Raw genomic sequence first — 14,958 nt, 5'->3', positions numbered from 1 at the left:
CTGTTTTTTCATTTTCGTTGAGAAATATATACGTTTATTTTTGACTCACGTTTTCACGATCATTTTTTTCAATTTGAATATTTTGTGTAAATTAAGGACTTTCAATCTTTTTTTGCAAAGAATCAATTTTTTTTTTTTTGAAAAAGTTTGTTTTGTTTAATTTTCAAAAAAAAAAAAATTCATATTTCGATCTAATATTTGTTCCCACTCACAAATTTCACAAAAATGGAAATAATAACATTGTCAAGATTTTGTTTTCATTGCAGAAAAATTTTGTGAGTGAGAACAAAAATTTGATCGAAATACGAAATTTTTATTTTATTTGAAAATTAAACAAAAGGAACTTTCAAAAAAAATTAAGACAAGTGGATGAAAATTTAGTACCACTTTGAACTTAATTAATCTAACTCAGATTCCATTATAAATTGAATTTTCATTTCTGCAAATAGCAATCATTGAAATCAAATCAAAATGTTTTGAAAACTTCTTCGTTAACATAAAACAAAAAATGCATTTTGAAGATGAATCATGAAATATTGATTTTCCGAACAAAAACTTTTTCTCAAAACAAAAAAGATTTTTTCTAATAAAAAAAATAAACACAAAAAATAAAAAATAAAATAAAAAATAAAATTTGATAAAGCTATTTTTTATTTTTAATTTGAAAACTTTGTATTCTTCAAATGATTGGTTTTACAAATAAAAAATTATCTCTTGAATAACATATTAACGAATTCGTAATTTTTGAAATTTGAATTTCTCCGAGGTAAATATTTATGGTTACAAAAGATTTCTTTTCATATTGTTGTGGAAACAAAAATGTCATCTGGTCATTCATATAAAGTTATTGCTTTTAATGGAAGGTATGGTTTTATAATCTCGTTTGATATAATGTAATCACGAAGCTTATGACAAAAATTTGCAATTTTACACAGTCCAAATCCCGAAGGAAGCACAACTGCGATGATTGAAATGCTGTTTAATGATCTTAAAAAGGAAAATGTACAATGCGAAATGATAATGGTTGGAACAGGTACTGCTGAAATATTTGTTCATTTTACTCAAAATTTTATTTTGAATGGAATTTTTCAGCATCTTGCGTTCGAGGTTGTGATGGATGCAACAAATGCTCTGGGACAGGACATTGCGCTAGGGCAAAAGAAGGTGATCCGATTGATTCGTGGTATGCAAAAATGAAAGAAGCAGATGTGATAGTTCTTGGTATGAACTTTTTTTTCTTGAATGAGCATATGAAAATTCTTGTCATAGCTTCTCCAACTCACTGTGCAGGCGTTAGCACAGAAATGAAATCGTTAATAGATAGATGCGGATGGATGTCTAGTGTGGATGGAGATCCTCTTAAAAACAAAATTGGAATTGCTCTCGTTACAGCTATGGGCAGTGGAACAATGGGTGCATTTAATCAAATTCATCAATTTTTTGCTGTAAATGGCATCCATATCGTAAGCTCTGCTTCATGGTATACAAATATCATTTTTAAAAGTTTTAAAGAGAATTATTTCTGTTTATATTATTTATTAAAGGTGTGAAGCATTCGGTTCAAGCGCCTCTGCAATAAAGAAAGATGAAGACTGGGCATCGACATCAAAAACTTTGGTTGAAAACATGATGTTTTTGCTTCAAAAGCTTCATGCATAAATCCACAATTTATTTTCATCCAGTTCCTTTAAATTACCAGCCGAAATGAACTATTATTTATGATGATGACAATAATGTTTAATTTACAAGTGCCGAGCGAAGCATTTTCAACAGTGAAAATTATGAAATCAGAATTACGTTAGAAAGTTTTGCACAAAGTGTATTCAAACATAATATTCGAGATATTTAAGACTGTTTCAATTGTATTTTTTCATTTCATTTATTATTTTAGTTTTTTTGAAGAAATTAGAAAAGTAATAAGACCTGAAAATGACTTTCGCACATCTATTTATTGAAGAAATGCGAGAAAATAATTATTCCTTCAAAAAAATAAATTTGTTAAAAAAATATTCCAAAATGAGTTTGATATTTAAAACACTGAACCAGAAACAATACTTTTATAAAAAATTTAATTTAAATCTCAGCTTATTATGTTAAAATTTGTTCGAATTTTAACAAAGAAGAAAGGTTAAAAAAATAACATTAAAAATAAAATCAAAACATATAAACAAACAGATCACAAAACATAGTATTTTCAGTACATTATCATAAATTGTAAATTCTGATTTCTCAAATAAAAAGTGATTAACAGTGTTCATTGAAATATCAAGCGAAAGAAAATCTAGGAAAATATTTGACGTACAATTCTGAATTGAAGTAGAGCAAATTGAAATAATCTGTTTCTGCAGGTTGAAGGTGAAAACACACTTTGAAAGCAACAACTGCATCATTTAAGCCAACTTCTTCGCCATTCTTTACAAGCAGTAAATAATAATCACTATTTTTCATTCCTTTTATTAGCTCAACATAAGCATTATAAGCTAAAATATCAGATGCAGAATCCATGATAACATTAATAATCAACTCTATAAATTGTGGAGACGCACAATAAGCATCATCAAAATTGTACCTCTCGCGATAAGGAGAAATGTTGGAGAATAACAGGTGAGAGGCACACGAATACCAAGAGTAATTTCTTAGAACAGTTGGAAGAAGCATTCCCTCATTCAAAATCGCAACATTTTCATCCGTTTCAGCATTAAATCCTCTGTTCATCAGGAACTGGAAGCACAACATCGAATACATGTTGCACAATTCATTATTTAGTTTCATTCTCAGAGGATACAGTTTCATCAGGTGCTGCGACATAAATGTGCAGAGCTCTTTGTTCCTCTCAACGAATTTTAGCAGACCCTGGAGCAGAAAGAAATAAGACCTAGTAACGGTGTGTGACTGAGTGGCTGGATCGAAACTTTGGAGAAAGGAAAACAAAAGCACAGCTGTGGAGTCAAATGATTGAGTCTGATGATCCCAACGATTAATTCTCCATAATTCATAGTCCGCTGTTTTGTCGGGAATTATTACTGAATGAAAATTAAGATTATAAATTATCAATTGAAAAAAAAAGGAGCAATAAAGTATGACATTGATTAAAATGAAAAATTCAAATTTCAAAACGAAGAATTCAGGAAAATGAAAAAAGGAATCAACATGTCCATGAACATTGCAAAAAATATCTTATTTTATCGCATGCAAGTTTTGCAATTGCAAATATTATATCATATACATGCCATTTCCCATAATCATAAATTATTATCATTTCTCTTATAAAAATATACATATATTTCTAATCCACACCTTTGTCCATCATACAAGCAAATGCAGCAACATTAAGCACAAATAACTCCATATCACATTTTTCTCTTGCATTTACACAATTGCTAATCCATGAATATATCACAGACTCGCTTCTTTCACACAAAACATTGCAGTCAGTGCACAACATTTCTGCACATACACAATCGTGACTTTTTATATCTTCTTCAAAGAAACCAATTTCATTCAACTCTTTAGTATTATAATTTTTTATAGTATTGTAGCGATAATACAATCCATCATATAAGATTTCTCTGAGGATGTGGCAAATCGAATCAATGAGTTCTTTTTTTCTTGCACTTGTCAGCATTGCCATTTTGGAAATGGCAGAAAATGAGAAAAGCTTCAATTTGCTCAAAAAAGAAGGCACCATCAAATAATCAACCAAATCCCTATCATCAGCTGCAACATTGATCATCGCAGAAATCGCATTGATATTTTCATAGCATGTTGAGATATTCTCTGTAATCCCTTCCTTCAGCCAAGTCATTACCTTCCCCAAATAAGGTTCAGCCACTACAATCTCTCTGAGTCCAGGGATCGAATTCAGGAATTGCTTGAAAATGATATTGAACCCATCTGCATGCGCCTTCTGCAGCCAATCCAAAATGCCAATCACAACACTGTCACACTTCGCTTTCTCGCTCGGAACTGCTCTTGCCACAGCAATCACTAGTCCAACAACTTTTCTCTGTTCTGCCACATTTCCAGCCCCAATCTCTTCGCTCATATTCTTCGCGATATCGATCAATACACTGCAAGTCTTCGCTGTTATTCCCTTCACAGAGCGCAGAAGAAACAGCCTCCGCACTTTCTTGTTCGCATTGTTACTCTTCTCTTTCTTCAACAAGGCTATTGTCCCTTTCATGATCTCGTCAAATAGTCTGCCTTCCATACTGCTCATCTCATTCTCCTTTTTCACTCCAACCCATTCAATGAACATGTGCAATCCTCTCTTCTGCACCACTTCTTTCCCCACTTCAGAACGATTGCTGCTTTTCAGCATTGCATTAACCACACCAAATGAGCAAAGCATAACATCATCATTAATGTTCTCCTTTTCCAATTCACTTGAGATCGCTTTCACTTCATTCTCCACACTGAAATGGCTGACCTGCTTTGCATCTATTTTCATCATTTCCCCAATCAGAGGCAACATCACTGAAAATGCCTTTCGTTGAATGCTCTTCTTCATGCATTTCAGATTTTCATTTCTTTCAATTTCAACTTTCAGCTCTTCTTTTTCTGAACTGTTCACTTTTTCATCCCTTTCCTCATCTTTTGCATCTTCTTGATTGCACTTCAATTCATTCTTCAGTTCGTCGAACAAATCAAATATTGCCTTTGTCAAGCCAACTTGTTCCATATTTGCCATTTGCTTGCAATCAAACTGCAACAACTCATTCAAAACATCAGCAACTTCAATTATTAATTTCATTTCAGAAACGCCAACCATGTTGCTTGATTCATTCTCCAGTGAGTTTGGCATTATATCTGCCCCATCCGCATCACTTGAAGACAAACAACTTTGATCCTTTTGATTGTCTTTTGCAAGCCCAACGAATAATTTTCCAGAAAGGATGACATCACAGCAATTCTTGCAAAGATTCAAAAATCCGCATTCATTCAAAAGCTTCATTAAACATGAAAGGCGCTTTTCACCAGACAGCGGATGATTAGTTGAAGAAGCGGATGAAATTTGCAATTGAGATGAAGAAGATGAAGATGAAGAAGATGCACTTGAAGGGGTTTCCAACAGAATGATTACAGGAATACTTGACTGCTCGTTGCTTTCAATGCTGGTTTGCTGGCTGTTTTGAAGAATAAGATTATCAGCAGCAGCAGCAGAGGAGGAGGAAAAAGAAGAAGCAGACAGTAACAAGTGCTGTTTCGCGCCACATTCACTAGCATTTCGTTTTTTAAGAAGTTGAACAAGATTCTTCACCAATAACAAGCAATTTGTCATTACACAGGCATCTTCTTTCACATTCATTTCTTTCAATGCTTCAATAAATCCTCCAATCCAGTTTGGCCCATCCTCATTTTGTTGAGCTGTTTCTAGACAAAGTTCAGGGCATTGGCACAGAAACACAGCAAGTTTAATAGTTGTTAAAACAAATCAAAAATGAAAAATAGACAAAAGTGTGTGAAAAAAAAGGAATAGAAAATCGAACAAATTAAAAATACACAGCTTTTAAAAGACATTTGAAGAGAGTTTTACAAACCTTGTGCCAATACTGTTTTTTCAACAACTCCAACCATTCGTTCCTCAAAACTTCTGCTTTCGTTTCTTTTCAGCATCGTGTTAAACTGCTCCAACACATAACTGCATTCGTCTTTCTGTTTGATCCATTCCAGTGCTGAAAACAGAATCTCATTGCACATCTCCAGCGACGACAGCAGAAAACTGTCTGCGCACAATCCAAAAGACACAGATGCACTCAACGAAGAGAGTGATGTCTTTGAAAAGGAACAGCTTGATTTGAGTTCTGAAGGAAGCAAAGGGGGAAATAGGAAAGAAGACGAGACGGATGGAGGGACTGCTGATCGAACTTGAGACGATGAAGGCAATGCTTGTGAATCAATTGAAGAGGATGAAGGAAAAAGCGAGAACACAGAAGAAGATGATGATGAAGATGAGGAGGAGGATGATGATGATGACGATGATAGCGAAGATGATGAAAACGAGGGTTGAGTATCTTTTTCATTTGTGATTTTCCTTTCATCTAACTTTTCTTTCGTTGGGTCAACAGCTTTCATCTCTGAATATTCAATTTCAGTCTTTTCTCTTTTTTCTTTCATATTTTCTGTCTCTTTGATTTCTGTCTCTTTTTCAATGAATGCTCTGACAGCAGAAAATCCATTTGCATCCACAAAAATCTGCAAAAGCCGCTTTTTCTCCTTTTGAAGCTCTTCAATCATCTTCTCACGATATTTACTAAACGCACATTTCTTTTCCTCTCCTTCTTCGTCCGCCCATTTGTCTTCCTCCATCACACACTCGACATCATCACTTCTCTTTTCTTCATCCAACAGCTCGGTAACAGCACCACCACACAGAATTCTGTGAAGCGTCTGCAGTGCCCTCGCTTTCAATTCATTGTCTGAACATTCAACACACTTCAAAAGCAGCTTAATGTGAAGAATTGTCACAATGCGCCCTTCATTCGCTGAGTCATCTGCACCTTCTGGTTCAGTTTCTTTTTTGCCTTCTGCTGCAACATCAGCTTTCATATCATCTGCATTTGAGATTTCTTCTGCAAATTCATGTGTTTTATTCTCATTAGCATTCATTTTCGCTTTCTGTGGAGGTGACAGAGGAGGTGAATTCCTTTTTGAGCGAGAAGAAGAAGTTGGTGGAGTCATCGGCGGAGTGAATGGAGATGCCAGTGGAGGTGATGCTGGCGGAGTCATTGGAGGAGTTATTGGAGGGGTGACAGGAGGAGAAGGACTTTTCTTGTTCTTTGGCTTCGATGATTTGCCTTTGTTCCTTTTTGGCTTTGAGACAACTTTATTTGACGGTGGAGGCGTTTGTGATCTGCCAATTGTTCTTTTATCCTTCACATCTTCTTCCAAATGTTCTACAGTTCCGAAATCTTCATTTCGCATCTCAAATAGTTTCTCTTCCTGTTCTCTTTTCTTCACAACGGCCATCTCGTTTTTGTCTTGTAACTCTGCAATTCCATCAACCAGAGACAACAACACCAGCTTCAGACGAATCCTGCCACTCTCTTTTGACAAGCCATCCTTCTCAATTTCTTTCAAAAGCAATCCTCCCAATTCGCTCCCTATAATCATCTCTCTGCACACTCCAGATTTCTCGCTCAGCATCACTTCCATCACAGATGACAGAAGTAGAGCGTACTGCACTGAAAGACACTTTTCCTCGATGAGCATAGCCATTCCTTCAACAATGTCGTTCCCTTTTCGACACAAAAATCGGTCATTTCCATCAATCAGTTGATAAATAATATTTATTGCTCTTTTAATAATCTCATCATTGTCTGATAGTCTTCAAAAAGAATAATCACAAAGTGATATTGAAAAAAAACATAAACGAATTAAAAAAAATCACGAATAATTTACAAACCTACATATCTTTAAGCTTATAGATAACGCATAACTTAGAAATTCAAAATCTCCTTGATCATTTCCTTTTTGGATTATATTAACTTTGGGAAAGGAAAAAAGAAAAAATTTCAGAAAAAAGAAACTCATCATTCAATGTCAAAACAAAAAACCAACAAACATGCTAATTCAATGGATTCTTCTGCTTTAACAAAAATATCCACTTCTTGACTTCCAAGTATCAGGTCATAACACTTCAATACTTTTATAAAAAATTCCACTTCATTTGCTTCGCGAGCAACTTCAAAAAGCAAGGATGACATCTCCAAGCAAACGCACTTACCTTCTGACCATTCGCCTGCCAGATATTCTAGTTTTTCAAATAAATCCTCTGCAGCAGCATTTCCTTCTTTAAGTTGTTCTATTATAGCATCACTCAAAATTTTAAAAAAAAAACGAAATATCTAAAGCAAAAAAATTCTGATTTTACCACTTCAAACCTCATCACATGTAACATTTTGATAACCTCATCTGCATCTTTTGGAGACTTAAAATAGAAATAATAATATTCTCAAAAAGCAAATAAAATACAAGTTCATGCGCACTTTAATCTTCTCATATAAATCCTCATCAAAATTTATATTCATTACCGAGAAATTATCATGAATCGTTTTTAATTTAGCCCAAATCTCGTAATTAATTATCAAATGATTTATTCAATATTATTATGGTATTACTGATCATGAATTATCTTTCTTTTTGTTTCTTCATTATTAACAAATATCAAAGCTTCCTGATGGGCAAAACGAATATATGAAAAAAGTTGTTCAACAGAATTTTCGAAACAGAGAATTATAAATGACATAATGTTATTGACACAATAATATTTATTTATAAATGTTGGAAAAATCCACCAGTTGCAATCCATTGACGAAAATCCATGGGAAATCTGTCTGGTACAACGAACGTATTTGTTCTATATTTTGGACATTTCTGGAATCTGAAGGCGATGCTGTTGATGATTGGCTGGCAACATCCAAATCCAGTTCAGACAATCTTGGATCATTCGGCAAAACGATCTCTGTGATGCCACTTAACATGTTTTTGGTAATGTCATCGTAAGGATAGAACCTCATGATGTACCCACCTCTGAGAACGCAGGGAAGCCAAAAGCGATCATCTTCCCACATGGATTCAAATGGTATTTTGGAATCCGACAACCGCTCGCTTCATTTCTTCGCTTTCCACGATTTCTTCATCGTTGTAAGTTGTTGAGTAAATATGCACTTCAAAAAACCAAGAGGGCTTTTCTGCTCTTTTGAACTCAAACATTATTATCCCTCGCTTTTGGAGGTCAATTTCATTCTTTTTGATGCCCGACTCTTCAACAAATTCGCGAACTGCTTCTTGAACAATAGTTTCGCCTGCTTGCAATTTGCCTAAAACAAAATTATTGCACAGAACATCACATTGAAAAATTTGAATCAAAGATTTATGGTTCTCAAACCTCCAAATCCATTCCAAAATCCTTTTCCAAAGCCTCTCTTCTTCAGCCCAAGCAACACTTGCGAACAATCGTCTTTGAACACAAACGCTAGAATTGCTACCAAAGGCTTTGAAACTCCGAGACGCGAATTTTCAGTTTGTATTATTTTTTTAATAATTTTTAGAAATAATTAATATTTGCCTTTAAAAGATAGTTTAAGCTCATTATTTTTCGATTCGCATGAGAATAAAACTGGCGTTTTGCATCGGACAAATCATATGTTTGACGGAAAGACAAATGATCTGCTGTTTTAATTGAGGCATTTCCAATGGACATTCCGCAAAGGCAACTCAGCAAACTCCAATAGATTTCATTGAGCATGCAATTTATTAGGCATTCCTCGCAATGAAAGACACAATAATGCTGAACAATAAGAAATTTACAAGATATTCGACGATTACTCATTAACAATCATTCACATAGGGAAACAAACTCAATTAACTCCGAAACCAAAGGAATCAAAGACGTTATCAGGGACTATCAGAGCAAAAATGTTGCATCTCAAACATCAGAAAGCATTAAGCGAAAAGGAAGAAATTGTTACATCAGAAAATCTGAATATAGAAGATCTTCTTTCGAGATTAACTCATTATAACTTTCACATGAGGGAAGATGCGCTAAATGGACTTATAGAGCTGGTCAAAACATATGGCGATAATCCGTTCTTTTTCTGACTTGTTCGATTTCGCGAATTATCGAAGAATCGATGGCAAAATTGTTTGACGAAGAACCAACAGTCAGGGATGCATTTAGCAAATTGATTCAAACTATCACACAAACATCGATTGTGCAGTCAAGAGTCTCTATGGAACAAGACAGATTCTCACCAGTGAAAACATCTCAGCGAAGCTTATTATCGCTTCAGCTCCCTCTTCTTCGCACAGCACTGCTGACTGGCCTTTCCCACATTCGTCCAGCAGTGCGGCGTTTGTCATTGAACCTCCTCTCCTTTTTCTTCCAGAGTTCAGTTCCATTTTTGGGAAAGATAACATTTGAGCAGCAGACAGAAAGTGGCTCTTCGAGGAGATTGTTCAACACTCTCGCATCATTCAGCCAGCATTTCGATGAGAATTCATTGCTGTGCAACGACCTCACTCTATTCTTTGCACGTTCATTTGATCCTTTTGATTCAGCCAAGCAGATTTCTCTTCTTCCAATCTCGAATACAAGAACGACAAAAATGTCTTTTTCATCTTCTCATTTCGATGTTCTTGTTGCTCTGATTGGTCTTCTTTCACCAGAGGTTGCTTCAAAGCTTCTTTCCACAGTTGCTTTGACGGCATCTTCTTCCACTTCTTTTTCTTCTTCCTCGTCCTCACCATTATCATCATCATCGTCGTCATTGCATCCTCTCTCTCGCCTATGTCCAACACTGCCCCAAGTGTGTGCTGTTCTCTCCAAAGGAAGCTGCTTCCCACCTCTGCCGCTGTCTCCGCTGTCTTCGCTCATCTCCTCCTTTTCTGGCCTGTCGTCAGCCAAGTCGTATCAGGGCGGGCGATCAGCTGCTGCACGCGGGCTGGTCCCCTTTGCTCTCCGGGAAGCACGCACAACACTCCAAAACTCGTCTTTTACGGCATTTTCTTTGGGGCTGGAGGGAAGAGAAGCGAGAGATGCATACGGAGGAGGAGGAGGAGGAGGTGGTGGTGGTGGTGGAAGAAGCATTGGAGGAGGAAGAGAAAACAGAGAGAGCAAAGAAGAAGATGGAACCGCTGCTGAGACGGGATCGAAGGGGAAGATGAAACTGAAAAGGAAAAGGGAGATACGCCACATTGTGGACTCTGTTGTGCTGGGAAGAGGAAGAGTGGTGGGTTGTCTGGAGAAAGTGCTGCAGGATGAGAGGAAAGTGAATGAGAGAGAGAGAGAGAGAGAGAGAGAGAGGCGATGAAGGCAAGAAAGATGGAGGCAGAGGAAGAACACGAAGGCAAAAGGGAACGAAAGGAGAAGAAGGGAACAGAGGAGAAAGCGAAGGAGAAAACAAAGATTGAAGAAAAAGGCGAAAACAAAATGAAAGTTGAAAAAGAAGAAAACAAAGGAAGAAGAAACGAATTGATTGAAGTGTCGAGCGATGAAGAGGATGAGAAAGAGAGAAGCAAAAAGGAAGAGAAAAAAGATGAACATTCGAAAGAGAAAGGAAAAAAGAAAGATGAATTTGAGAAAGTTGAATTGAGCGAGGATGAAGCGATGTTTGTTGAATCGATAAAACAGAGCTGGGCTTGATTTAATCAGAATGCATCATTGTTTGCCTCATCATCATCATCACAAACATATTCTTCTTCCTCTTCTTCCACTTCTTCCTCTTCTTCCTCTTCTTCCTCCTCCAACATCCTGTTAGCCTCTCCTGTCTGCTCTTCTTCTCTCTCGCCGACGCTCCTCTTCCGCATGACGCATATGCTGCTGACGCTTTTTGAGGAAACTGAGATGAAGCATGCGATGGACGACTCGTATTTGCTGCTGCAGAAGGCGGCAGAGATCGAAGAAGTGAGGAACAATAACAGCAGCAGCAGCAGTGGAGGAAGAGGAGGAGGAACAGGCAGAGGAGCCAGTATAAAGAGGAAGAATGCGAAGAAAGAGAAGAGAAGAGAAGAGAAGAGGCAAAACAAGGAGAAGAAGAAGATGATGATGATGGAGAAGAAGAAGCATAAACAAAGAAGAAGAAGAAGAAGAAGAAAGCTGATATGAATAAATTTTATTATTTTTCTTCGTATTCTTCTTCTTCTTTGTCTTCTTCCAATAATAAAAATAACAATAATAAAATTTATTCATATCATCTTTCTTCTTCTTCTTCTTCTTCTTTGTTTATGCTTCTTCTTCTCCATCATCATCATCTTCTTCTTCTCCTTGTTTTGCCTCTTCTCTTCTCTTCTCTTCTCTTTCTTCGCATTCTTCCTCTTTATACTGGCTCCTCTGCCTGTTCCTCCTCCTCTTCCTCCACTGCTGCTGCTGCTGTTATTGTTCCTCACTTCTTCGATCTCTGCCGCCTTCTGCAGCAGCAAATACGAGTCGTCCATCGCATGCTTCATCTCAGTTTCCTCAAAAAGCGTCAGCAGCAGATGCATCATGCGGACGAGGAGCGTCGGCGAGAGAGAAGAAGAGCAGTCAGGAGAGGCTAATAGGATGTTGGAGGAGGAGAAGGAGGAAAAAGCAGAAGAAGAAGAGGAAAAGATAGACAGAACAAAAAAGGAAGAAAGTGAGAAAGAGGAAGAGGAGGATGATGATGATGAGATAGAGGAAGAGGAGAGGAAGAGGAGCAAGAGCTGATAGTTTTAGACAACGAAGATGCCTTCCTGGAGTTAGAAGAAGATGAAAATGATGAGGAAAAAGAACAAGAACAAGAAAAGGAAAAAGAAGAAGAGGCAGCGGTTGAAGAAATCGAGCAAACACGAAAATGCGCTGTCAATCGGAGACACAGGGAAGAGCAAAAAGATAAACACTATCAAACCTCAACAAGAAAACAGAGATAAAAATACAGAAAAGAACAACAAAAGAACAAAAAGTCGAAAATTCAGTGGAAAATGTTGAAAAGGGCACAAATAAGATAGCGAAAGCATCAACATCAACAAAATAAGAACAAAAACAAGCAGAAGCACATCCAGTTTCTTCAAGCAGTGATATTCCACAAAGCAATTCAACATTATCATCTTCATTTCCCCCTTCTTCCTCCACCTCCTCCTCCTTCCTCATCTTCATCTTTTTCATTGTAAATGTTTTTGATCTCTCTGAAACAACCCAATTTCTCCTTCCTCCTAAAATTATCCATTTACATCGATGAATATCTCAGAAATACATTAATAAAACAAAATAGCAGCAAACCATCAAGACATACTTGAAATCAGCCTTCAAAGTCACCTCGCGATGCAGCCAAATGTCTCCTCCTCCGAATCTCCACAAATCCACCATTTCCATTTGCTTCTTCAAAATCCAACAATTTTTGAGGTGAATTTGTCAATAATCAATTTCTGGAGTCTTCCCTCCAAAAAACACTTCAATTTTCCGAGTTTTCTGCAAAGAAAGTGAGGCGCATGCTTTCCTTTCAATTCTGTCCCTTTCGGCACAAAACAAAAACCATTTTTCAAAAATTCTGCCCACATCCAACACCTGCACAACGCCTTTATCCTGCACAGTCTGCAAAAGGAAATTGCTTCGATTCTGATCATTCCACTCAAAAAAAGCAGATGATTCTTGAATTATCTTCATTCGTTTCCTTTTTGATATCCAATGAAGAGGTTCAAATACTTTCCATTGCTCCATGCGCTTCTTCATTTCTAAGCCTCGGATCAATCAGCTCCTGTTTGTTTATTTGCAAGTAACATAAAAAAAAGAAAAGCATAAAAGATTATTTTGGTTGATGTGTTTTATTTGCAATAAAAAATCATATCAGAAACAAGAACGTGAGGCATCGGAAACTGCAATAAAATAAACTGGCCAAATAAAAACATCAAGTGGAGCCAGAAACTGCGAAAATTATGAGATACTTGTGTTTTTCGAACAAAAATAAAAAAAATAAAAAACAAATTAAAGGCAAAAAAAATAAAACATGATTCTGCAGAACATGAAAATAAATCAGTTCATTCAAATGCCTCAACGGCTTCATCGAATGGAGTTTTTGTCTTCAAGCAACTCGCACCATTTGATATTTGAACGGTTTGCCTCCCGCCATCCTGGCAGTTCTGCTCCAGCAAATCTTCCCTGCTTTGCAGCCTTTGTCCGTCAATCCATCTGCATCCTTCGGCATGAAATCATCTATCACACGCTCCGAGCAGCTGCGCTTCAATCCAACGGATCCTGTGCGAGGGGCCATTGCCCTTCCGTTTTTGGCGCCAATTCAGGTGTCACATCCCTCCCTTTTGCATGTTCAACCCAATTCACAGCTGCTGCTCCTTTGCCCCTCTGCCCCTCTGCCCCTCTGCCCGCTTCCATTCTGCTTCCCCTCACGCTTGAGCATTTTTAAATGTTATGTCGGTTGTTTGCTGCCAACATCAACTTTTTTTTCCTTTCTTTCTATTTTTGCAAATAATTAATCAGATCAAATCTGGCTAAAAATTTTGATATGGGCGCTTATTTTGATCCTGAAATAAACTGCTCAGATAACATGCATGTTTGCCTCCCAATTGCTGATTTCTCGTGTGGGCAGATGAGCACCGAAAATGGAAGCGAAAAATCAAATGATCGAAAACAATTGCAAAACACTTTGGAACAATGGAAGACTCTAATCAACAATTTGACAGACATAGCAAGGCGCCCCATTTGAATTTCTCTGAACTTGGAAGCAGACATTGTTTTGATTGGCCAATGAACGTTCGTCTCTTGGCTTTTGGAGATGATTGCAGCACTTGTGCAAGCTTGCATGAGCAACGAGAATACAAGTCAGCGGTTGGTGTGAATGCTTTTGATAACTGTTTGCTCCATTTCAATGAAAATTCCTTGAATGAACAAACAAATTTTGTTTTTGGACTGTCTTTCCTTCAATTAAAAATAGAAAACCAGAAAAATTAAAGAAAGATGCTTTGCCTTTGTTGCAGGGAACAACAATTCAGCCCCGAATTCTGTTTTTGCAAAAAGGCAATGGCGAAAACAATACCTGACTCGAGAAATCCCCCAAAATCCTCTGAATTCATCTCTTCAGCACGCATAATCCATTCGCAACAACATCTGCATGCCAGTTCAGACTTGTTTTTGTGTTCTCCACCCTTCCTTCTCTCGCTCATCATCCTCTTTTGCCGTCAAGTTCCGCGCCCACAGATGCCTCTCTTCTGCTTCAACCTCTATCAATGCCATCGAAATTTCTCATGCTTCCCTCTTCATGCTCCGAATTGCTGCGCTCTAGAGGACACTCTTTCCGAGCTCTGGTGCTGACGAAGAAGGCGATAAAGCGATGGACAAATCAGGCTAAGAAATCAATGGCTTTCAAATGATCATATTTTCTTTGATTTCTGTCATTGAGTTTTTTTGTCACATTGTTGCTTGTTTCGGGCTGTGAAAGAGGCATCAAGCGTATTAACGATTCCATCGCATGCGCCTCCCTCGGCATC

The 14,958-nt window shown here is 37.1% G+C and overlaps 3 protein-coding genes across 3 annotated transcripts; 2 read left to right on the top strand and 1 right to left on the bottom strand.

The window, feature by feature from the left end:
* Nucleotides 1–782: 782 nt before the first annotated feature.
* Nucleotides 783–1,936, top strand: MONOS_10911 (putative multimeric flavodoxin WrbA). The gene is made up of 5 exons (XM_067863398.1): nt 783–863; nt 936–1,033; nt 1,093–1,221; nt 1,270–1,480; nt 1,545–1,936. Exons 1-5 carry the CDS (start codon nt 820–822, stop codon nt 1,657–1,659), a joined length of 597 nt encoding a protein of 198 aa, XP_067723825.1. The 5' UTR covers nt 783–819; the 3' UTR covers nt 1,660–1,936.
* A 1,350-nt stretch (nt 1,937–3,286) lies between these two features.
* MONOS_10912 (uncharacterized protein) lies at nt 3,287–9,243 on the bottom strand (the record flags this gene model as incomplete). The annotated part of the gene is made up of 8 exons (XM_067863399.1): nt 3,287–5,373; nt 5,541–7,327; nt 7,406–7,487; nt 7,565–7,804; nt 8,351–8,475; nt 8,714–8,822; nt 8,891–8,996; nt 9,229–9,243. The coding sequence occupies 8 exons, from the start codon at nt 9,241–9,243 to the stop codon at nt 3,287–3,289; spliced, it is 4,551 nt and encodes a 1,516-aa protein (XP_067723824.1).
* Nucleotides 9,244–9,635: 392 nt separating this feature from the next.
* MONOS_10913 (uncharacterized protein) lies at nt 9,636–11,053 on the top strand (the record flags this gene model as incomplete). Its single annotated transcript, XM_067863400.1, has 1 exon — nt 9,636–11,053. One exon carries the CDS (start codon nt 9,636–9,638, stop codon nt 10,812–10,814), a length of 1,179 nt encoding a protein of 392 aa, XP_067723823.1. The 3' UTR covers nt 10,815–11,053.
* Between the last annotated feature and the right edge of the window lie 3,905 nt (nt 11,054–14,958).

This window comes from Monocercomonoides exilis (assembly GCF_001643675.1).
Source record: "Monocercomonoides exilis strain PA203 chromosome Unknown scaffold35-1074681, whole genome shotgun sequence".
Lineage (NCBI taxonomy): Eukaryota > Preaxostyla > Oxymonadida > Polymastigidae > Monocercomonoides > Monocercomonoides exilis.
The sequence above is the reverse complement of the archived record's forward strand: the minus strand, read 5'-3'. Positions and strand labels throughout refer to the sequence as shown.

Coding starts and splice junctions, on each gene's coding strand:
- MONOS_10911 (XM_067863398.1), top strand. CDS start 820: ATGTCATCTGGTCATTCATATAAAGTTATTGCTTTTAATGGAAG. Junction 864..935: donor GTTATTGCTTTTAATGGAAG/GTATGGTTTTAT, acceptor AATTTTACACAG/TCCAAATCCCGAAGGAAGCA. Junction 1,481..1,544: donor ATCGTAAGCTCTGCTTCATG/GTATACAAATAT, acceptor TATTTATTAAAG/GTGTGAAGCATTCGGTTCAA.